The 25,321-nt window shown below is 38.3% G+C and overlaps 2 protein-coding genes across 6 annotated transcripts; one reads left to right on the top strand and one right to left on the bottom strand.

Annotated features, from left to right (window-relative positions):
• Window positions 1-6: 6 nt before the first annotated feature.
• LOC113114862 (protein phosphatase 1D-like) lies at window positions 7-3,000 on the bottom strand (the record flags this gene model as incomplete). Its single annotated transcript, XM_026281936.1, has 4 exons — window positions 2,457-3,000; window positions 1,294-1,522; window positions 553-677; window positions 7-86 (listed from the first exon to the last, which is right to left on the bottom strand). Coding segments are annotated over exons 1-4 (915 nt in total), but the record flags the coding sequence as incomplete, so codon positions are not given.
• A 512-nt stretch (window positions 3,001-3,512) lies between these two features.
• LOC113114835 (coiled-coil domain-containing protein 9-like) lies at window positions 3,513-19,134 on the top strand. Of its 5 annotated transcripts, XM_026281897.1 has the most exons (17): window positions 3,517-4,131; window positions 4,599-4,654; window positions 4,942-5,046; window positions 5,253-5,402; window positions 6,807-7,130; window positions 9,193-9,276; window positions 9,376-9,543; window positions 9,846-10,027; window positions 10,454-10,512; window positions 10,751-10,798; window positions 12,444-12,558; window positions 13,242-13,392; window positions 13,526-14,000; window positions 14,445-14,576; window positions 14,681-14,779; window positions 17,755-17,805; window positions 18,066-19,134. In XM_026281897.1, exons 2-16 carry the CDS (start codon window positions 4,652-4,654, stop codon window positions 17,757-17,759), a joined length of 2,100 nt encoding a protein of 699 aa, XP_026137682.1. In that variant the 5' UTR covers window positions 3,517-4,131; window positions 4,599-4,651; the 3' UTR covers window positions 17,760-17,805; window positions 18,066-19,134. The 5 variants fall into 5 exon arrangements, with proteins under 5 accessions (XP_026137679.1, XP_026137678.1, XP_026137682.1 ...); XM_026281896.1 differs by having other exon boundaries at window positions 3,518-4,131; window positions 17,755-19,101; XM_026281894.1 differs by lacking the exons at window positions 17,755-17,805; window positions 18,066-19,134 and having other exon boundaries at window positions 3,513-4,131; window positions 10,754-10,798; window positions 14,681-16,604.
• The last annotated feature ends 6,187 nt before the right edge of the window (window positions 19,135-25,321 follow it).

The raw sequence follows: 25,321 nt of genomic DNA, 5'->3' as shown, positions 1-25,321 counted from the left end.
CTTCAAATCCAGCTTGATAACAGCGGTATCAGGCTCTGGTGACACTACAAACTCTCCGCTGTAGAAGTCGTAACTCCACAGGTCACCTGCAGACACATTAATGTGCATTCAATTATAACATTTTACATACCAGTGAAATCTAAGTCAGGAGCAGTGACTGATTCTCTCTTTTTATTCTGTCGCTTGATTAACATTTAGGACAAATACAGCAGAAACAGCATGTTGACATCATTATACATGTTTTGACCATCAATGACCATCATTTTGATCACGTTTTGATCAAACATGATAAATGGACAATTCCATCAACTTTCCTGAGTGTCTTTCACACTGGCCCCGGGCCCTCACAACACCTAAACAGTCTATGGTGCAATTCAAAATTCCTTTTGTCATTGCTTAAGAACAGAGAATATCATGGTGGTGTGTTGCAATTTGCAAAACAACAGACAATCTCTGCTGACTTGTTGGATGTGTTGAAACTCACTCAACATCACTGTTTTTCCAATAATACCAGCAACGAGCTTATGTAATGAAATAACATAACCCTCTTACCAAGAGCTCGGGCCACAGCCAAAAATGGGATCTGATCGATGACGGTGCTCCTTCTTACTGGTCCATTGTGTGTGAGTCTGGGTCTCTTCCACACCACCCTATTGACTCCAGACTTTTTAATGACACTAGAGGGAAGACGTGACAGTGATCAGTGCCGGGTCTCATCATAGTTAAAGTTTAATGCACAAAAAAACGCTGACCAAAAACTCTTGTACCTTGAAGCCTGAAAACGTATTCACTAGAGTTTAAACCTTGCCCTAAGCCAAACGTTTTAAGGGGCAAGACAAACGATACAGGCCAGTGGATGCTGGTCTGTATCATGTTGACATGCTTGTTATGTTCTTTTAGGCTAAACGACAAAGAAAGCTTGTGTTTAGATTATGATAATGAGGACAAATGCCAGAACATGTTTGGCTATGTTGTCCCACTTTTGAAGCTGTGGGTGCATAAACAAAAACCAGTCAGATCACTGTGGACACACAGGGCTGAAAGAAACGGGTAGCGTTTTGTGTTTTCCTGATTAGTGTTGACATTAAATAAAAGAATGAGAATGGTTACTTGTGAAGGTTAACCAACTAAGCATGTAACAAGAAAGTCTACAATCAAATTGCTAAATAATCTCTTTCAGCTGCATCACTAGTACATGCCTCCACATATTGCTTACCAAAGGCAGAAGGTACCAAGAGTGTGTGAATACAGTTTAACACCTGTAAGCTTACTTGTTTTATTAGAACTACTCACCTGCCGCCAAGCCCCTCTATTCTCTCCCTTTCCTTTGGAAGCTCAGGTTTGTGGTCCTGTGTAATTTCTACAGCTCGAATGAACTCGTCAGAGGGGTGATCCTGCACCCCCAGCACCACTGCCGAGTCCCCAACATGGGCAACATACATACGATCACGTCGTATTACAACAATACTTGCGGTTGTACCAGAAGTGCTGGGAAGTCCTGTAACCGTCTTTGGCCATTCAGCTAAAAGAAAGCAGACCATACAGTTTTCAAAAACAGATCAGGGATTATTAATTAACCTTTCTGTTTAAAATTGATTTTTCACACAAAAATGTAAATTCTGTTATACATTTGGAAGAAAAAAAGCTAATATCTGGCAAAATGTCCAATTTGTTTTTCTTTCTTTGCAATGAAAGTGCATGGAGTCCAAGGACATGAGACATTCTGCTTGCACTTTCTTCAATGCAAGAAAGTCCAAGAGATCTGAAATGAAGGTGAATAAATGAAAAACATGCTTTTAATGCAGAATCAATGAGATACTGATGAGTTTTACATTTGGTCAATAGAACTGCCAGTCCTAACTTGATCTCCAGTACTATGTAGCACCTAATCTAAATGCATTGTCTTTTCTGTTTGTTTTGGTTTGCTTGGTCTAGATGTTTGGATGACCTTTATGTTTATACATAAACACGTCATAAACGCATTATAGTGTTATAGTTCAAATGTTGTCAATACACTTCTCCATAAGGGGGCGACCCGCTCTGTGCAGAAAACGGTTTATTTTAGAAGAATGACAAAACTACTAACGTTATTCCTCTCACGTGAGTTCACAAAGGTTTGAATTGTATACCTCTTTAAAAAATTCGTTAATTTCTTTAAAAGAAAAAAGGCTATCTGCACCTTTAAGCAAACCAAGTCAGATTGCAAGTGTCTACGATGTAGCAAATCACTATTCTGATCTGATGTGCTGTCACACTAGTTCAGATATGTATTAGATGTTTGGTGTGGCCTGCTGTGGTTGTGCAACTTCTTTTGGCGGGATGCATCTGATGTTGCAACCTTCGTTCAAAAAGATCAGCTGCCTGACTCTTTCCATTGCACGTCCATAAAATGGCAGAGAACTCACAGCAGTTAAACGAGAACGTGTGTATATGTAACATTTCATTTCATAACTTACGTAATTTCTTCCACATGGCATGGTGACAAGAGATGAATCCCTTTCGCAGAGCCGCGCACACCTCTTCGTCGTCTTCAGACCAAAAGCCTCTTTGTTTTTTAATGTGGTCCCACAAATGGCTGCGAGCAAAGCGCGCGGCGTCCGGACCCCCGTGTCCGTCGAACACGGCGAACATAGCCACAGCCCGCGGCCGACGGGCGTTTTTGGACGGATGAGAGGAGGGCATCGACGCCTGCTGAAGAGTAGAGCTTGGTTCATCATCTTGAACATAAGTTACAGTGATAGATCCGGGGATGGAGTCTTGGATCGAAGCGTCGGGGTTTTGGTCTTGTGCTGGTGCCGCGATCTCGCCACGTTCGGCGGCGTCCAGTTCATCTTCACTCGGCTCATCCTCCTGCTTCATCGTCACTAAGTCCTCCATGTATTTCCTACCGCCTTGGTCATAATAAATACTTGCTCGACATGAAAATACCACATCCATGTTTTGATCGGACAGAAAGGCCGGTAGAATAGCAGCGTTTTATGTTTGGGCAGGACCGAGGCCGGGTGCGCGCTTTCCTCTTTGTTTACCTTCGATGTTGTGAGCATGCGCAGAAACACCATGACAGGGGTCAGTGAAGCCCTAGGTTATTTGACCCTTGATTTGACTGAGAAGAGTCCTTGAGATAGCCATTACATAATGAAATTATAAAAAACATTATATCTATCTATCTACCTATCTTAAAGGTAGTAAATATAGTAAGGAAAAGCATGTAACATTGTATTATCACATCACAGCATCTTTATTTATGGAATGTATATATTTATTTCTTTATTTCATTTAATTCCAGCGTCTGTATTATAGTACTTTTGACTATATGGTATGGTTTTTTCTTGACTGCTCACATGGTTGAAGGTATATGTATAATTTATCTTGTTTTAGTTCTTGTTTGTTTTATTTAGAGCTTTGTTTAAATATAAAATGACTGCATTTAAACATACTATTCTGTAAATACATTTAAATATAAGGCATGCTTTAGATTTTTACATGACTAGGTTACTAGGAAATGTTATTATGCTAAATCTGTATAATTGTTTATTTTGTACAAGCCATGCTTTGTACAAGCGACGCATGCAATCCAAACATTTTATTTTAAGGTACAGCATTGAAAGAGTCTTTGACGGTGTGCGTATTTGTCTCAAAAGCAGTTTCCTTTAGTAGTGAATCTTTAAAACTCAAGGAAGACATCCAGACAGCTTATTGTGAACTGTGAGGTGCAGTAATTTTGTGGATTCTTCATAGATCAAACAGGCAGATAGATCACATAGAATTCTTACATGTAAAGCGGTGTCCAGCAGATGGTGCTTTAAGCCTAAAATATATAAAGCACCATGATCTGATGTTATTTTGTTAAGTATGTTTTAGATTTTTATTAGTAATTTTTTGAAAGTGTAGATTGATTGACTTAATTATGCCCTTTCTTTTGGTTTTGGTTTTTAATTGTTTTCTCTTTTAACGTCCAAGCTATTTGTGGCAACAAACGAAATGACTTTTATTTTAAAATCCCCTTACTGTCGCTCACAACCATTCAGGAAGTGGAAGCTGTTGTCAACGGAAGTAGATCGAGTGATATTCGGTCTCCGTTGGTCGAGTGCACCTTACAAGCCACATTTAGGGGCGCTGCACTTGACAGAGGTAAAACAGTTAAGCTTTGAAACATTGTTTTAGTTGTCTATATTCAACAGACATTCATTGAATGTCTATATTTTATTTGAACTGCCTTTTTGTTTCACGTAACAAATCAAAAAGCTACGTGAGCTCGTCTCATGAATCGGGCTCAAAGACTCTTGGCAGCTTCTTTGATGAAATTGATACATAGTAACGTTAGTAGTTCTCACACTCGTTTCAGAGACAGCATTTATTGGAAACACGCTCTGTCAATGTATTCAAACGCTCGGCTCTCTTGTTCATAGTGTTGTGTTCTCACTAATACGCTTATGCACGGCTTTATATAGTCTGTGTTCATAAGACGGGTTTATGATAATGGCAACCTCTCCTATTGTGTTATTTAAATAGTTCTGGTCGCGTGATCAAGCATGCAATTACATCGAGGAGGAAAAAATGTTTTTGCTCTCATTGCATTCTTGTGTCTTCTCGTTTAGGTTCAGGGATTTCTTCAGCTCTCCACCTTTTGCTTTAGGACAGGCTTCCAGCTATGGTGAGGCTTGCTATCATCATTCTGTTATGGTTCATGTCAAGATTAAAAAACTGGGGGGTCCAGATATAATTTTTTTTTTAGACATTTCAGATACCTTTTATGGGTAATTGTGTTTATTTTATGTTAAATATTATCATTTAGCATTCCTAGTCAAATTGTTCACAGACCAAGAGGTCAGATCTGGTCTAAAATTTGTCAACGCGTATACCAAATGTGTTAAAACTGTAATATAATATGTGTGCTCTTTTTTTTTTTTTTTCACCTGTCTCTTTTTCTCTCTTGGTCAGTCTGCTGTGGTGGATCTAAAGACTAAGGAGGAGAAAGACGCAGAGCTGGACAAAAGAATTGAAGCTCTAAGGAAGAAGAATGAAGCTTTGGTCAAGAGATATCAGGTGAAATTGAGTGCTGTAATTTGATCCAAACAAAATGCCACTCTGCCTGTTTGTTTATTTGGTGTACTGCTAGTAATTATTAAATTTTCCTTGAAGTATTATTCATTGTACAGGTATTCAGTCCTTGAAATGATCAGATTCAAGGCTTTTATCTTGGTCAGTTTTATTAATTAATTCAGCTTGCTTGTCTACTCTTGTGTCACCAGGAAATACAGGAAGATAAGAAAAAGGCTGAACAGGAGGGCATCGCTGTGACGACAACTCGCAAAGCCCGCCCTCATGAGCCTGAGTCTGAACGGAGAAAGACGGAAAAGGAAAGCTTCACAGTGACAGTTGATTTGTCCAAACCTGCTGGGGTAAAAACAGATGGCAGAATATTTTCATAGAATGGCATTTTACCATTATAAACCATTATATGTCACTATCATAATTGGTTTTGCAAAAAAAAAAAAAAAGGAATGTCTTTAATATCAGGTGTCTTGTGCAGAAACCCTTTAGAAATGCAGGTTGAACTGTTTTACAGGGTCATTTTTACCTTCATAAGATATTGTTTCCCCCTAACCTTATTAAATGTGTGCAGTGTGCATCATCATTTATGTCACATTCTTATATTTAATTGATCAATTCCATTAGAATAATAAGACGCTACAGGGCTGTTACCATGTAAATAAAATAAGTGTCAACAAAATCCTTGTTTGCTATGCAGAGGTGGCATGGAAAATGCATCTGAAGTGAAATTTCAATATACTTTCTCAGACTGTTTAATGCAGCTCAGAGGTGGCATTAATGCATCTACAGTCCAATTGTAATCACATACATAATGCTATGAGATCTAAAATAATGGAATATGAAAAAAGCCAGTAATGTTATCATGGACAATACATATTCCACACCCCTACAAAGAACAGTTATATTTGTCTTCACAGACATATATAAACAGTTTGTTAGATACTTTTTGCTCTTGCTGTAAATGTAAATATTTAATATTAATAACTATATACTATAGATCTTAACTAAAGTTTGATTTTGAATCATCTCAGACCGCTAATGATTTGCATCAGCTCCTATAAAGAACAAGAGCATGTAGAAGTTAATTAGCACTCCTGTTCCTCACAGCTCTGAAGATTTTAATTTCCCACCTGGGGAAGGATGAGACAAGCTGTAGAGTATTTTAATCAATACCTGTAGAGTTTCAGTGGATCGCAGATGGCCCGCGCTGGTTTGATAGACCCTCCTATCGTGGTCTGGAAAGGTCATGCTTTTCAGTAACGGCAAAGTGAGGGCATTTTCTTCAAATATACTTGTTGAACTAAACCGATGGGCATTGCCCTTTAAAGAACGTGATTTCCAGTTTAAAAAAAAAAATAAATAAAAGTAGGTATGGTAACATGTCTAACGCAGTGTTAGACTAAAGAGATTTATATGAAGAAAAACATATACTTGTCTTGAACTTAATAATAGAAACTGGAAATGTTGCATTGGGAACAGAATGAAATAAATCTTTGGTAGCACTTTATTTTACTGTCCTGTTCCCCATGTACATGCTATGTACATATTATAGTAATTACAATAACTATGTATAACTAGGTACTAACCCTGAACTTACCCCATGTAGTTACCTTTTATTACCAGAACTTTCTTAGATAAATACACTGTTAGTACACTATAAGTACATGTAAGTACACGTACCGTAAAATAAAGTGAAACCTAATTTTTACTCTTGGACTAAAAACCTCTTAAACTTCATATTTCCTTTCTAGGAAAAGCGTGTTGTGAATGACAGGAAACCAGCTGCTCATCGTGGTGACCAGGGCCCAGAAGAAGAAGAGTCTGGTCAGCTTCATGGTGAGAGCCCCCCCCACAGAACCGGATCGGGTCGGATGAGCAGAGGTGGCCACCGCGGTGGAAGAAGAGAGCCTCGTTCAAACAAAGGCGAACTATGGTCAGAAAGGCAGCCTCAGGATGATGAAGGTGGAGAGGGTCCAGCTCGAAGTGAACGCTCCTCTAGAGGAGGGCGGAGGGGAGGAAGAGGTGGAGGTGGAGGTGGAACTCAAGGAGGATCAGGCCCGGACAGGAAATCAAAGGTCAGTATTGACAGTCACCAGTAGCCTATTTTAATCTTTTTCTAATTCAGATATTGTAGAATATAGTTGTGGTGCATTAATTTACTTACAAAGTCATTTGTAGGTGTGTTTGACACAAAACGTACAGAAAGAAAAAACACAAGTCCCACTTTGCCGCTGTCTGCAAAATGAGTTATTTGTACACAGCAGTGCTTCTTCAAGCCTGTTGTATCATTGTAAGACAAAACATTCAATTCTATTCAATTTTATTTGTATAGCGCTTTTCACAATGCAAATTGTTGCATAGCAGCTTTACAGAAAATTTTAGTTTGTACATTTTATTTTGTAATAGCTTATCAGTGGTTACTATCTCAAGTTGATGTCCATATTGCAGAAATGTACGGTTAAAATCAAGTAATGCAAAATTTGGCAGTTTTGTATGTTGTCTGAGGGTTGGCATCATCTGAGGCCCTATGGAGGGTTGGCAAACTTGGCATCATCTGTTCTCAGGTGTTCAGTTACCTCAAGTCTTTGTAAGGGCTGGATCCAGACTGAAACTTGTGTAATTCCTAGTTACAGAGAAGTTAATAGAGAAAAATTAGCATAGCTTCTGTTCCAGCTAAGTAAAATAAAAAATTTGTGTGTTCAACCCAAGCAAAATAATGAAAATGTGCATTTGATCAGATTTAGCTCAAGGACAAGGTTATGAGATGCATTATGTGAATGCTTGGCTAAAGAGATGTCTTTAATCTAGATTTAAACAAAGAGAGTATGTCTGAACCCTGAACGTGATCAGGAAGGCTATTCCAGAATTTGGGAGTCAAATGTGAAAAAGCTCTACCTCCTTTAGTGGACTTTGCTATCCTGAGTACTACCAAAAGTCCAGAGTTTTGCAACTTATGGAGCAGGATGGATTGTATTGTGTTAGAAGACTAGTTAGGTACACAGGAGCTAAACCATTTAGGGCCTTAAATGTAAGTAGTAATGTTTTGTAACTGATACGGAACCTAATAGGTAGCAAGTGCAGAGAATGTAAAATTGGAGTAATATGCTCATATTTTCTTGACTTGGTAAGGACCCTAGCTGCTGCAATTTGGACTACCTGTAGCTTGTTTATTGAAGATGCAGGGCAACACCCTAGCAGCGCAATTACAGTAGTCCAGTCTAGTCATGAATACATGAACTAGCTTTTCTGCATCACGAAACATGTAGCATGTTCCGTAACTTGGCAGTGTTTCTAAGATAGAAGAATGCTGTTTTTATAACATGGGAAATATGATTTTCAAAAGACAAGTTGTTGTCTAATATAACACCCACATTTTTAACTGTAGAGGAAGTAACAGTAAATCGCTCTAGATGCAAATTGTAATCCAAGAGATTCTGTGGATTGTTTTTGGTCCAATAAGTAATATCTCTGTCTTATCCAAATTTAATAGGAGAGAATGATTGGTCATCCAGTCTTTTATGTTTCTAACACACTCTGTTAGCTTAGATCATTTAGAAGTTTCATCTGGTCTTATTGAAATATATAGTTGAGTATCATCAGCATTACTGTACAATGGAAACTAATCCTGTATTTTCTAATAACATTACAGAGGGGCAACAAGTATTTCGAAAATAGCAGAGGGCCTAGGACAGATCCTTGTGACACTCCATACTTTACTGGATTTAATTGAGATGATTCCCCATTTAAATAGACAAAGTGATTGCAATCAAAAAGGTGGAATCTAAACCATCTTGCCACCTAAAACCACCTGCCCTTTAATACCGGTATAGTTTTGTAATCGATCTATGAGTATGTCATGATATGTGTCGAACGCAGTACTAAGATCAAGTAAAACTAGCAATGAGATGCAACCTTGATCTGACGCAAGAAGCAAGTCATTTGTAATTTTAACAAGTGCAGTTTCTGTGCTGTGAAATTCTTCATAGATATAATTTTTTTGCAGGAAGGACCACAATTGAGCAGACATGACTCTTTCTAAAATTTTAGACATAATTTTTTCATATTTTAGATCTTTGAAACCGCAACGCAGATTTACTTTTTAAACACTAGCATCATAATTGATTTCCAATTTCTCAGGAGTGGGAGGAAAAAAGAAGACAGAACATAGAGAAGATGAATGAAGAAATGGAAAAGATTGCTGAATATGAGAGAGGTCAAAGGGTATGTTTTGGTCAACCCAAGTTTCTCTTTTTTATTATATCATTCCAGTTCCAATGTGAAACATGCGCACATACACACTTGAAATGTATTTTTTTGCAGGCTGATGGAGAGAAGAAACCCATCAGAAACTTCCTTGATGACCCACGGCGTAGTGGGCCCATACCAGAAACTGACCGCAAGGAGGGAAGCCGACGACATGTGCGCAATTGGGGTGGTGTTGACTTTGACAATGTGAAGACTGGTGCAGAGGTTGAGAAAGAATGGACGGTACTAAGCAGATTGACCTCTTTGATTTCATTTTTCAAATAATCCTAAAAAGAAATTCCACAAAAAGAAGAACTGTGTTTAACATTATTAATGTTAAGAAAAGTTTGAAGCACCAAATCAGCACAATAAAATGATTTCTCAAGGATTTTAAATTGTTAAATTGTAGTCATATTTCAGAATTTGGCTGATTTTAGTGTTAAAATCATACCAACCCCACACCTTTCAATGGTAGTGTAATGGTAGAAACTCGCATATTATTAATACTTTCAAACTTTCCTTCTCTCTTTTTAATCTCATAACAGAATCGTAGGCCAAGCGGTAGAGGTTCAGTGGATATGACTCTGTCCATGACTGGTCGAGAAAGAGCCGAATATCTCCACTGGAAAAAGGAGCGAGAGCAGATTGACGAAGAACGGCTGGCTCGTCACCGTAATGCCACTGGCCAGTGGAGACGAGAGTGGGATGCCCAGAAAACAGATACGATGTGAGTATCAAAGATATAAATGGTCACTATTGTGGCAAGATTATGCCATATAGCTATGGAATCCTTAAAGGGCTAGTTCATAAAAAAATGTATTCTGTCATTTTGCTCACCCTCATTTGGTTCAAATCCCATATGACTTAATTTCTTCTGTAGAACACAAAAGTAGACATAACTACTGCACTTTCACTATATGGCAAAGAGAGGCCAGTACATTTCTCTTTTTGTGTTCATCAGAACAATATCATGAATGACAAATGTTGACAGGATTTTTATTTTGAGTAGAATTATCCCTTTAATGTCAGCTGTAAGGATTTTGTTTCTGTCTGAGTGTTTAAAAGAGAAGCCGATAAATACTCAGTGTCTAGGAGTAATTCATGCTGACAGGGTGAGAATGAGATGACCAGTGACCCTGTGGCGTTTTCACAGGTTCAAGGAGGACCCAGCTGTGGCTGCAGAGGGCACACAAGAACAAAGCAACAGGAGAGGTAAATCACACACAAATACTTCCACACCCATCACACTGACCACCTGACACCGGTTCTACACAAAACATGAATGTCACCCCACAATTTTACAGTTTCTATTACTTCATACAGCCAGCCAATAGACTATAATACTCCAATAAAAGCATAGAGTAGTTACATGTACACATTTATTACACTTCTGCTTTGTAAAACCTGTGTTTGTGGCTCTTTGGTGATGTTTTGTGCTGTGGTTTCTCAGCAGCTAGGGGGCGCAATGCCCATGTACAGCAACGCAGTGGACCTTCAGGTCAGCGTAAGGCATGGGACTGTGTCTGTGTCTGTCTGTGTGTGTGTGTGGTGATTGTCTCTTTGCCCTGCTTCACATTGGCCCTAGTCTGAGTGCAAGCCAACAGCTGTTACTGCGCTGATATTTTCTAATTGCTTTCCACTTCTCCATAATAAGATACAGTGGGGAGTGTGTGTCTGATTGGATTATCTATTGTCTAAAATGCATGTCGCTGGATAGCTGAGATAACATTTCCTCATCATTGCTTTCTGCCAGTTGCCCAGCCATTATATCAAACTTGTTTTCTTCAAAATGACCAGGAAGCATGCACCCGGCAACTCCTTGCATCCTTGACTTAAATGACCTTTTAAAAAAATGAAATACATCCTCACCTTGTGTCAATCACATTTACACTCTGCCTCTGAAACTTTCATTTGCCATAAAAAAAAAGAGTTTGCTCAAACTAAACAAAAACTTACCTGGGCACCCGGGTTTTTTGCAACAGGCTTCTGGACACTTTAGTTTAGGCTAATTAGTGGTAAATAAGTCTGTAAAACGTTCTTCATCTTAATGTTCTTTTAGCATCACCATAGTTTTCCGCCAAGGTATTTGTGGATCAAAAAATAATTAAATTGTCTCAAAATTATTCATAGATTTTAAGAAAATCTTAAATAGTGTAGAAAAAAAGGTATTTTTGCAAATAACAGATAGGAGATGCTTTAAGGTCTGTAGTTTCCTTCAAAGGCAACTGATTTCATTTTTAACTCGTCCCAATATCAAAAACTAAAAATGTATATTAAGCTTTATATTCTATATATACTGTATATCTATATATTCTTTATATTTTTTTATTATTTATCATTTATTTTTGCTTTATTTTGTACAATAATGTAATTTATGATTTATAATATATAATATAAATCATATTTTTGTCACAGAACTGGTCTGAAACTTTTTAACATTTGTCGTAAAAAAAGAGGCCCTGCGTCCTCTGGGATGTTTTAAATGAGAACATCAGCACGTTTCTCTTTGGTGCTTTCATTTGGGCACTTCTGAGTACAATCCTAATCAAAAACGATGTGTTATCATTTTTAGATCTGCACTGTGAGAAGTGTTGTGTTATGTTCAGGATTGTAGCATTACAATTGGCTTCTACTCAAACGACATTGCCCAGCTAAGGCGCAATCCTCTAACTAACATCACTCTTTCCTTAACATTGTGACTTTTACATTACGTTTTTCTCTAAAATATTGTTTTTCAAAAGCTGTCACTCATAACAAACCTAAGTACCTCTTTTGCATCAAAGAACGTCTTGCAGCTTTTGACACGTGCTTATTTGCTGATGTCTGGGCTTTGAGTGCTTCACAAACCCAGTATCTACCTCACAAAGTTCAAGTCAAGTCTCATCACAGTGCTGTCAAATCAAGGGCACATTTGCATGTCTTTCTCATCCATTCCCTTCCTCTCATCCATTCCCTTCCTCTCATCCCGAAGAGTGATGCATAGAGGGGCAATCCATCAGAATGACAGGGGGCCATCTGTTATTTTGAGCCCAGGGTCATCTCTAATCCACCACAGATTTCAGACACAGAACTGTTTTCCAAGGTCTTGCTCAGCCCCACATCACCCTTCAAAGATAAATATTGCTGTAATCTCTCTTATGCAGAAGACAACAAGAGGCCACCTAAGGCACCAACCATTGGGGATTTCTTGGGACAGGGCAAACCCAGACAAGGAGGCCGTGGACGAGGCAGGGGTCGCGGTCAAGGCAAAAGCTACAGGTATGCAATAGTCATTTGCACTGTGAAAATTATCCACACCACCATTGCTTCTAGAGCAGGGGTTGTTCAGACTGATCCTGAAGGGCCATTAGTGTCCTAGTGGTCTAATTATGGCTTAACTAGACCATTTTTTCATTCCAGTGTTAAAACGTAGTATGGTCTAACTTAAATGTCTCATTTAGGCAGGTGACCCATAGTTGCACCATTTGGGATGGCCCCATTAAAGAGTTTGTCCTTCTAGTAGCCACTAGGCTTAAGTTGTATTATCCAAACCTTGGTCCAGTTTCAACCTGGTAGTAAGATGCATTTTCTGTGATCTGATCACAAGTATTTGGATGCATTATTATTTCCACCTGATATAACATTCATTTCAAATGCATCTGAAAGAGATGACATATGTTACTGGGGTTAGCAGGAATGGAAGCAAATGAAAAGTGTAAGGAGTACATTTGTGTGTTTGGTACAAAACGACATTTAAATCACTGTTCTCACATTGTGTCTCAGAATGATCATATGTTCACTGAGCGGGCAGCGAGTAGGTGGTGCTCAGGGCGGATAGCGTTTCCACTACAAAGTGCTCATGTGTTTCTGACTACATTATATGTGGTTTCCAGCATCTGCTTGTGATCAGATCAGAATGGTTGAGAAATTATCATTCTAGACTGTATACTTCCTTCCTAAAGCATGCATGATAACCGGTGGGAAGGAGAAAATGAAGAGGAGAAAGGAAGAAAGGAGGAGCAAGAGAAGGAGAAGGAGAAGGATGAAGAGAAGGTCAAAGAGAAGGAAGATGAGAACAAGGATGACAACCTCAAGGCTCCGTTGTCAGTGAAGGTAAGTGGCCTGAAAATACTTATTAGGTTCTGAGTAACATGGTAATAAGAGTTCTTTTGAAGAGCCTTATTAATGAAGGTTGCTTTTAATTAGTGTGTGTTTCAATTGTTCCTGTCCTTCTCCTGCTGTGCAGAAGACTGATGAAGAAGGCCTTGCTGAAGAAGATGATGATGAGTGGGAGGATGCTAGCGATGGTGAAGAGGAAGATGCAGAAGAGGATGAAAAAGCGGATGGCGGGGAAGACTCAAAAGATGCTAAACCAACAGAAAAGACCCCTATATCTCCTGCACCTTCTACTCCCAGCCCAAAAGGACAACGTACCCCAAGACCCAAAGTCCACATCCCTTCCCCACAGGAGACCCTCAGTACACCAGAGGGACCTAAACCCCTCAGCCCTTTCTCCCCACTGGACAGCCACCAGCCAGTATCAGACTGGGGTGAAGAAATGGAGATGCTTTCTCCTAAGAGCAGTCTGGGTGAGAGCCCTCTGAGGCCCAGCAGCACTGAAAGCAGTCCAGCTCAACCCAAGAGCAACCCGGCTGAATCTAACATGACGACCACCCCCAGCCAGCCAGAAGAACCAGAAATCAAAGAAATTACATCTACAGGTGGAATAATTATGGTCTTTATTTAGTACTTCACTGTTTCTCTTTTTAGCGGTGCTTTATGACACTTAGCAAGGTCTGGAGTGTGCTTCATTTTCCATCTGCCATTACGTCTCACACATGGTGAAGCATTCTAGCATTTAAATGTCTGGCCTGTGCACACCAAAAGCTAAATTAATAATTTGCGTAAGTATGTTACATACAAAGTCAATGCAAAGACGCTTATAAACCGGAATGCACGTCAAGCGATGCAATTTACTTTTTCTGATTCTTACTACTTCTACTAGTTTTTGCAAGCAACAACCCAACTGTTAGTGTTGCCACCTAGTGGAGCCTTTTAGTAGGGCAGTCAGTTCCATGCATGTGTGATATATGTGTGTAATATAAATATTAGATGAAAAACTTTGGTATCTTAGCAGTGAATCTTAATTGTCTTTTCACATTTAGCGGTGGTGTCAGCTTCCTGTGAAACCCCAAAGGAGCATGTACCAGCTGAATCTGCCGACACAACCACCTCGAGCAGCCATGACACAGCAGATCCCGTAGTGGCGCCCACCCCAGACAGCGCCAACCTGAGCAGTAAGTCAAAACAATCCATTAATACACACAGTTTGATTTATGGTTTCCTCCAAATGAGTCATTAATTATACTCTCCTGCATATCCTGTTTATCCTCTTGTTCAGAGGAAAGCGACGCCCCTGTTGTAGAGCCGGATCAGAGTCAGCCTGAAACGAAGGTTGTGGAGGATATGGCAGTGGATTCTGCAGATCAGCCGTCCTCAGGTGCTGTTCTTATTACCAGCTTTGAGACTGTGGCTTTTCGAAAGAGGTCCCTTACTTCAGCTGACTTCTAACAACTAACCAACGTCCTCCCCTTTTCTCCGCGCACTTCAGTCTTTCTGGTCTCTCTGTCTCTCCCTCCCTGTTCACTACACTACTCATGTCTCCTTTATGTTCCCGTGTCCATCTGTCTCATGGCATGAGATGGCGTCTGCTATTGGGCTTGTCTCTATCGTCTTTGACAAATGGGAATGCAGCTCCTCAGGCTATGACAGTCCTCCCCTCCTCTGGGACTGACTGCTTCTGTCTGCAGCTTCACACTGGCTGTGATTCTCCACTGTGAACCTTGCACACCTCCTCCAGCACAACTAATATCCCACGTTTACTGTGCTCCTGGATCCCCCTCATTGTCGTTTATGCACCTCTTTGATTTCACACCTTTCCCTGGATGACATGTTTGGATATGGGTTTTGGCTTTTCCCCCTTTCATGCATGTCACAAACTGCTTGAGCAAATAAGTGTTGTTTTGATTTTTGTTCCATTTTTGTTCCATTTTTGAGTGTGTGGACCGCAAACGTCACTGAACGTGATCTATAACTTCATCCCAACAGGATCCCATTTAAATGCTGTTTAGGATCATAATCATTTAGGGGAAATCTGTTTGGCTTTTCTCCCACAGCAGCTTCCAGAGATGAATTACACAGGGTAAACCTAATGTGGTTCCTGAGACTGTATGGCATCTTATTAGATTTCATCTCATTTTAATCTTCATCATGTATGAAATGTTTATCAAGCCACACAGAATGAATGTACACCAGAGTTCAGATAGCTATGTTTCCATCCACCTTTTTTTAATGTGCATTTTGTAATATCGCATGAAAAAACACTGGATGGAAATGCTAAGATTTGCATAAATTAAAAAAATGTGCTTAAAAAAGACTTATGTGCACAATTGAGTAGAATAAACTTTTTATCCACTAAAAGATGTGCATAAACTATAATGGAACGCGTTTAACATCAAAAAAGTTGTGTGAGTTTGCACGATTGGACAAGATAACTTGACTAGCCTGCAGACAGATCTCATTCCACAGCATCTGAAACATTTTTTAAATGTCATCAAAGAAAGTCTGTATAATTGTCTTACACAACTGCGTTCCCAATCAGCAGGCATCCACCTCCGAAAGCAATGACAACATTTATTGTTTTATCTGCTTGCTTTGAGGCGCAAGTTATTATTCTATTTATGGCATCTCCTACTTTTCTGATTGATATTTAGTGCCAGTTTATCAGGAAGTGATGATTTTATTCTCTTTGACTCATTGGATGGAAACGGTGCTTTATTTGCAAATGTTTTGTTCCAGTTTTGTGCATAAGTCAAATTCGCATCTTTGGATGGAAACATAGCTGATACATAGCTGAAACATAATGAGGGTAGTTTTTGCAAATAAAACCCATTGTTTATTCACATAGACTAAAAAAAAGGCCCTCTGAAATGATCAGGGTTTCTGCAGTTTTAGAAAACCTGGAAATATCAGGAAATGTAAAAAAAAAAATCATGGAAATGTTTCCGTAATCTTCTAGTTATGCAATGATTAAAAGGATTTCATCAGCTAGAGTTAAGTCTTTTTACAAATTTTGAATAAAAGATTTGTCCCGTGACGTGTTTGGATGGGTATATGGTGGCTTAAATAATCCACTGTAATATCAGTACAATAATTTTTAAGATTCCTTATCCAGTGAACAACTGGAAATGTTATAGAAATTCTTTGATTACAAGAAATGGGAACCCAGTGTCTCATTCGGTTACAAAGCAAAGGAAAATCTAAACAAAAAAAAAGCCTAGCCAAACATTATAAAAAGAAAAATGAAATTGGTGGCCTTTATCCTCATCATTTAGTTTTTTTCTAAAGTCTGAAATTTGAATTCTCTCCCTTTTTTTTTATTGCCCTTTTGAGGTGCGGTCACATTCACCGTTCAGCAAATCTTCGCAGGCAAATCCAGTAATTTCAGTAGGAATCCATGCAATCTGGAATTTAATTTGAAGGCAAGGTATTTCCCCACAAATTGCACAATGGGTTTAAGTCGGTCATCCAAATTTTCCATGTTGACCAAAGCATGCTGCTTGACTTGATTTAAGAAAATAGCTTTAGTGTGCGTGTTTCATCATACATCACTGCACTGTTAACAACAGACAATGGACCTTTAGTTCCTGTGAAATTTTGCCGAAATATCACTGATGTGACTGCACCTTATTCTGTACAAAGTATTCTGTCACTGTAGGATTTTTACTTATACAAGTGATGAATTTGTAGTTTATACTGTTGACATTTGGCATAATGCTGGAATGGCGAATAAATGTTGTGCTGCTTGTTACATTTGAATGTCTCCCTTTCCCTTCCTTTGTTTCGTGAATGTTTGACGTCGTATCCACTCCATTGCCAAAGGCCCAACCCTGTCACTCAGTCATTTGGGATTCCTGTCCTTCTCCACCTGCTCCTGCTTATTACCATTACATCATACCAGTTTATTATGCGACTAACTGCTCATTAGCAACTAATGAGTGGATGTAATTTCTTGCTAGTTCCCTCATTCCGATTTCCATTGTCCACTGGAAATATTAACAATTAAACAAAGCTCTAATGGCTCAATAACAAGATTCTAGTATTTCCTTTAATTTGATTACTCCACTACATTTAGCCTGTTTACCAGGAGGAAACTATTTTTATTGCTAAAAATGCTTTTATGAGGAAACTGCAGTCAAATTTCAGATCAAAGCAGTAATGAAACCCTGCGAAAATCAAATGTACTTCTCGTCTTCGCGTTTCACATTAGGAGACACTACTATGAAACAGTACGTGTTTTTTGCTGTTTTTGTTAAACAAAAAAACTGAAATGGTGGTTTACAGTTCATTTCATCACTCATACTGGGTGTTTTCATGTTGATCTTTTCATTCTGACTGCTTTATATATGTTAACAGGCTGAGGACTAAATGCAGGTGAACTCGGTGCTTCACAAACTGGAATAGGAGGTAAGCGGAGGAAAGAGAAGACATCAGGTGTAATGGACGACTGTTGACTGTAAATTAAAGGGGTCGAGGGGGCATCTTTGGATCCCTGTCAATGCTTCATCCAAACAACTCACTATATTGTTTAATTATTCCTCATTGGTTGGGACTCTATGCTGTTGTGGAGCTAAGCTGCTGTTCTTTTCTTACGTTTACCCTGGGATTCATCTGTAAAGCATGTTATACTCGAACCATAAGAATTTATATATATTATTTTTTTACAGTGGAGCAGTGGAAGTGTCTGTAACCCCAAAGTTGTTCAAACCCCCCAAGATCACAAGGATACTAAGTTTTAGGCACAACAGCACTCGGATTTTTGATATCTGAGCTCAAATTTAGCTTTGACGGTCAATAAGGAAACTATTAAGATGTGTTTATTTCTAAGACAGGCATGCTTCACTTTTTGCATTTTTTTTTTTAAACTAGGGCATTACTTTTTTTTTTTTTTTTTAAATCAGGGCTAATTTTGAAATTATTATATTTTAATATTATATCCATAAAGATGAGCTGTGGATTTCAATTTTGTTATAAATGATTGGTGCCCTAGAAAAATGTTGTGCTCACCGACCAAAGATAAAATCATGGTAAATTGTAAAGAGTTTGAATGAGGAAAACTAGACAATTGGGGCAGCAGAGATTGTGTACCTTATTGCTATCAAATCTAATATTGGTTTATTGACCATTTTTGTAATGTTTTGTTCATGCATCATGTTTTAGTAATCTTATGCATTTATCCAAGGTATATTTGTATGTTCCTGAATAAGAATGAATTGAGCAGGAGCTTGAAAACTTGCAATATGTATATGTCTTTTAGACTGACCGACATTCCAGTGCTTTCGTGTGAGTGCTTGCTCTCTCTTCACATGTGCATTGTGTATCCCTGTTTTTTATTTTGAGTTCACGGAGCAGAAAGAATCATGACATTTGTGATTTATTGTACTAACTGCATCTCCTTGCAGATGAAATGTCTTCCTGTTTGGGTAGAAAATTTATATATAATTTGGTTTGCCTCGTGTAGGAGGTTTGGTTTGGCTTTTCAGAAGTGCACGTAGCATGATACTGAAGTGTTTGTAGGATTTTCCTTCAAAGTTTTCTTCTAAGACTACATGCAATTCTTTTTTCTTTTTTTAAGCTTACTGGAGATATCTCTTGGTTGCTTTTATCACTGTATTATGATGTGTAAACAGTAAGCAGGCAGTGCATCAGTTTCTGTACTTTGTAAGCTGTCATATCAAATAAATGACATCCTTGCCTTATGTATTATTTGATATTTGGCTCAGGATGTTGTTGTAAGACCAGGGTAATCATGCACTTTGTTTCTTCCAATAAGCAGTTTTTAATGTTACTGGTATACTGATTTAGAAAAAAGAAATTATACAAATTAATGTGTTGGCACTGATGATTCATAACCTATAAGATACATACTTTTTACATTAAAAAAAAGTAAATATATTTTATTAATTTTCTTTGCGTAAAGTTATTGTTTGCTTAACAAAGCTACACAGTATAAATATTGCAAGTCATCCTCTGTCAAAATCTTCAGACATGTTTACGAAGACTTTTATGTACAGTGTGCGTTGTCTTCTACTTGTAAACAAGCCGCAGTGCATGCATCGTGGTACTCTCGTGAGTGACTAACACGAAAGAGAAGAAATTGTTGAATAAAATTATTTTTGTTTTCTTTGTGCACAAAAAGTATTCCTGAAGCTTCATAAAATTATGGTTGAATCACTGATGTCACATGGACTATTATAATGATGTCCTTAGCCTACTACCTTTCTGGGCCTTGAATGTTGCATTGCTCTCTATGCAGGGCCAGAAAGCTTTCAGATTTCATCAAAAATATCTTAATTTGTGTTCCAAATATAAACAAAGGACTTATGGGTTTAGTGCAACAAGAGGGTGAGTAATTAATGACACAACTGTTTTCCTTTTAAAACTAGTACTAAACATTTTCCAAAGTAACTTATTAAAACATTTGTACATCTAAAGACAGTTCAATTTACTAATTTATTTTAGTTGTCAGTATGAAAATAAAATGTAATTTAACAAAGCTAGTTCTGCCTTTTAATCATTTTCTTTACAAAACTGTTTTTTTCCAAGTCTGATAAATATCCTAATAACATTTTATCTGGATAATAAGGTATTACCGAATCCTAATATCTGCAAAAAGTCTTTGCATAATATAGAAGAATATGTTCCATAAGAGGTGAGACCCACCAATGGTGAAGAACGGCAAACTCCGCCCAGCGTTCAATTAAAACTAGTGTGCATCTCTGAAACATGAGAAACACGCTGATGGTGCAGGATCACTCTCTTATCAGAAGTGCAGGACTCCAGTCACCTGAATCAGGGGATTCGCAGCAGACCTCTCTAAACACACACCGACCGCCTGGAAGTACCAGACAGATCCGTCATCTCAGAATGAGAGGAGACAAACCCGTCAGCACCGTCAGGACAAACGGAGGAGCGGAGCGGAGACCGAGTTACCCCGGAGACCAGAGGGTGAAACACGCCAACAGAGCCACGAAGATCTGGGTGAAAGTGGCGATGGGCATCGCTTACTTTCTGTGTGTTTCAATCGCAGCTTTCTTCTTAGCCATCTATTATGTGTTCTTCTGGACCCCTGATGGACACAACAACGTCACGAAGACAAACGTCTCGTGCCTTCACGGATAGTTTACACGGACAGACTGCTTCGCCGGATTCAATTAACGTTAGATGTATTAACTGAAAGAAGCTGTTTCTAATGCACTATGCAGACCGTCCCAACACAGCACAGCAGTGCGAATGAATGACCTTCTTCTGCTCTGACTTTGCTTTTTTAAAATGGGCGACTGATGAACTTACGTTTCATTTAAAAAGTATTAGGAATATAATATGATTTATTTTCCTATTGCATCTTATGTTAAATGGCAATAATGATACGATTACGACGATATACGATTTTTATTGCGTTATAGAATTTGATGCATAATTTAACAATATTCAGGTTTTGTTGTATAAATTAACTTTGCAATAATATTGACGTTTGGGTTGTAGTTACAAATGCTTTCCATATTTAATTAAAATGTTACTTATTTAAAATAAGAATAAGAATAAAATGCTAAGTATAGCCTAGTAAGACATATCAATGAACTAAGTGACATATTGTGGTAAAAAAAACAACACTTTAATTTTACATAAACAGCACAATTATTATGTAAAATATATATAATACACAATACAGTTACCAATTTACAGCAAAATACTGTAAGTATAAACTATAGGCACCTTATAATATATATAAAAAACTGCATGTTGCATTTAGTATTTTTTTACTTTGATTACATTTCTTAATATTTTAAGATCAGTTATCATGCGAGTGTTGTATTATACATTTTATGTTGTTCAGTTAATGCTTACTGCTTTATTTTACTTATGTATTCATGATGTTTTTTATTTTTTACTTTGCTGTGGGATACACATTTAAGTATTTATAACCTCCATATGGGAATGGGGCCCTTTTCCTTTTTAACATTTAAAATGGAAACTGTTGTGTACCTTTTATTTATTTATTTATTTGGAAAGGGACCATATATAATATTTAACATAAACGTTACTGCACTGTACCAGATTTAACCAGCTAACTTTCATCCACATTGAGAGATGTGCTTTGCTGACTGGACTTCACCAAAATTACTATCATTTTACCCACTTTGATTGTAAAAGTTGACCAAGGAAAAGGTTATTTGAGGTCTGTTCTTGAGTGTGCATTATGTTAACACATGACTAGTTCTCATGAAGTAACATCTTTTGTCTTCCTGCAGTTAAATGTTATTTTTTATGTACACATCTTTGTGCAATTAATCTGCTGGTTTTAATGGGAAATTACATATGATGCAATCACCAAATAACACTTAACAAATGATTTATGACTAGAATTGTGTGACTACAGTGCTAAATATGTCTGTCTTAGCTTTCTGTAATGGACATTTATCATTACAATTTGATTATGCTCTGTTTCTCCTAATTAGAGCTGACTGGATGTGATGATGAGAACATGACTGTTTTTTACCTTACGGGAAATCAGTTATGGATTTATTATCTTCTCGATCATGCCATTTCCCACTGTTAGTCTGTGTCTGTGTGCATTTGCTTGATGAGTGAATCTACTGGAGACACCGTGTCTCTTCACTTGCTCAATAATTAAACTGAACTGAAAGTTGTCAGGATGTATTTGTTCTCCCTCCGTTCATACTGCCAGCAGAGGTATTGTGAAGTTACAAGGTTCTCCGGTGAGCTCAAAATAAATAAAGACTTGTGAAATAGGAATACAACAGCTGCAAGTTGCAGCAAACTAACACTGACCACGTTAACCTGCGTCCTTTCTGATTAATGTCAATCCTGTATTCTGAAAATAATGTCTGGAAATGTGTTCATTTAGAAAGGATTGGCATTTGGCTATTACCCCAAGGTCATCACAACCACAACACTTATCATGCATAATTGTTCATGGACCAATCAGAAAAGAATGTATAAAAGGGCCAAATATGAGTTTATTTGTTTGGGAACAAAAGACAAACTAAAGTAGAGAAAATGCGCAAGGGCAATGAGAGAACATTGGTTTGTGATGAGATTTGTGTTGATGGTTGACCTTGACTGAGAGAAGCTGAGCAGACACTAAGCCAAATTGAAACCACTTCACTTCAGCGTCTACACATAATGCGTTCACCACAAGAACGATAATATTAGCGTCCACACCATTAATTCCAACAATGTCATTACGCTGTGTTGTTATTGTTGTGCTTTGGATTCTGTTATTACATAGCTTATATCGATTTTTTTATCCGTATTGTTTTTGTCCTGGGTATGAATAGGCCATTACTGTACATTTACTTGATTTACATTTTTCTTTTTTCTTTTTTGGGGGTAAAAATAGCTGCCTGCAGCACAATAGTAGGCCAACCTGTTCTATTTTTGCAGAAATGTGAATTAGCAAGCTCAAGGAGGAAGTAAGAAACTGCAATTAGCGCCATGGTCATAGTCAATGCTTTTTTAAGAGAAACACAGACCTGTAAGGATGAGGATGACAGTGTTTCTTGAGGAGTAGACAAAATTGGTTTTAGATAACTTTTGGCATTCTGCATTTTCTAAATCCCTGCCACCTTGGCCTATGTGGCACACTTTATAGCTGTCCTCAAGTGTTTTTGGAATAATTAGTCATCGGAAGCAGAGGAAGCAGAGTGGTCATGCTTTGTGCCCATTTCCACAGCACTGGGGAGATTAGCTGGGAGTCTTGCCAGGGCTGGATAAGAAGGGTAATTTCCCTGTGGCCTGCTGGTCAGGGCTACACTATATAGATGACATTCTGAATGCTTCCTAATGTAGAGGAAATTCATTCAAATTATTTGTAAATCAGTGAAGTTTAAACAAGGTCATTACCTAGCACAGAGTAACATTCCTACCTGGCAGCTTTTTCTTTGTCATATTTTTTATCTTATATTTAAATTATATAAAATAATATATATATGTTATTATGGTTTACCAAAATAATTGTTTTTTTCCTTATGTTGTGAAAATGGGAATATGTCAAATTTATGTAGTTATGTGAACATTAGTCTTTTGAATCCACAAGAGGGCGATGTAATACCATTGAACCTGTGTGGGTTTTAATAGAGCTAATAAACTGTAGAAATGGTCTTGATATATTTATTTTGACAATATGTTAATATTAATAAAATATCTAACATGAGAAACCGTTAGCCTATATGACGTTTAAAACAAACCTATTGAAAATGCACTCATCAAACCACACAATTCTAATTCAATTCACAAGTAATATTTTGTCATAATAAGTTTGACTCAACTGAATATTTGTGACCTGTTTAAACAAAACATTAGGGGTGGTCTTCAGGTACCAGTGCTTCCAAATCTGTATCTCCTCAAAAAAAAAAAAAAAAAGCCTCCACTCTGGGTAAGTGTGTGGCCGCTGAGTCCTAAATACATACGATGTGGTGTAGAGCTAATTCTGATAACAAAGTGCAAACAGATGAAAATAATTATTGTCTGATTTAGGAAAATGTACATGGCTGATTAAGGCTGAGATTGTGGTTTTCCATTCTTTCAAGTCCAAATAAGTTACTGCCCTCTTCCAGGAAACAATGGTTTTGCACAACTTTGTCTATGAATGGCATCTCTTCTGCTGTTGAAGAGGAAATTTCAGCATCCTCTACATCTTCATCAGGGACCAGCAGATTATTCTGAGATTCACAGGCTGAGAGAGAAAAAAGGTGTTATCCATCTCCAGAGGATGCTATTAGTGTACACAGAACTGAATCAAAGTGACATGATGGTCCTCTTCACATCTAGGCAGGGAGAAATCCAGCTTTTGATGCAAAAGCTGGGTTTTTAGTGACCTGGTCAGGGATTACCAGCTGGGCGGATGGCCAAAAGTCACCACTGGGATATTTTTTTGTCCTTCGAGCCGTTTCTCTTAATCATGTTGCAGTGTATAAGGGTTGCAAATCACATGCTCAGTCAGTAACAAATCACACACACACAAAGTTTGTTTACCCAGCAAACGCCTGAGGCCTCTAGGAAAAGCACCACAAAAATATTTAGGACTGTTTTCTGGTTGCCAGCTAGCTTATTTTTCCACAGAGCCTGACAGTGTTTGTCTTTTATCTCCTGTGATTTTGACATTTTAACAGCAACTGTTTGAACAACATCAACATGGCATTCCAGAGCAGCATAATTGAGTGGACATTTGCCCTGATTCACACAGGTGTCTGTTTGAGCACCACTGAGTGCCAAAAGTCAGTCAGCATCCAGGTATCTGTGCTGACTCAGTCTACATTCGCAGCTGTATGAAACAAGCATGCAGACTGGAGAGTTTCAGTTAAGAGAGTGCGTCCGGTTACACCTTCAGTCTCCACACACACATTAACTACATCATTGCCCAATTCTACAAACATAAAATGTGCAAGCTGGACCTTTCCTTCCCTCATCCCTACTCCGGACCATAGTTCAAACTGTTCGCCTGAATGCTTTTTACAATACATAAATATATTCATATAATCTGTGTGCCACTTTGGGTTGTGTCTTTTTGGGCTCTTGAATTGTCTGTGAGCTTAATAACACATTGATTTGGTAGACAGGCCTTCAGGCCAGCCTCTTCTTTCTCTCTGCCACTCCCCGTCCTGATTTCCTATTTCCATAAACAGCTCGATATTGTGTTTTGGCCTGCAGTTTGTCCCCATTGTCTGTTCTGTTGGTGCCCCATATTTCATGTGCTCTGATTCCCATCTATTCAGGTGAGCTGTCCTCTTTCTGTGGCAGAGGCTCAGCGCTTGAGTGAGGTTGGCCGTGTTACCATGGGGACAGGGTCTCTGACATAAGCTTATTGAAAAGTAAACGAGGGCAGAGAGCAGCTGAGCTGTGTAGAATATTACACAAATGATTGTCCCTGAAATGTCCTACGTGATAGGTGTGTGTGTGT

The sequence above is a fragment of the Carassius auratus genome, chromosome 15 (assembly GCF_003368295.1).
Source record: "Carassius auratus strain Wakin chromosome 15, ASM336829v1, whole genome shotgun sequence".
Lineage (NCBI taxonomy): Eukaryota > Metazoa > Chordata > Actinopteri > Cypriniformes > Cyprinidae > Carassius > Carassius auratus.
This window is presented reverse-complemented; position numbering and strand designations above follow the sequence as displayed.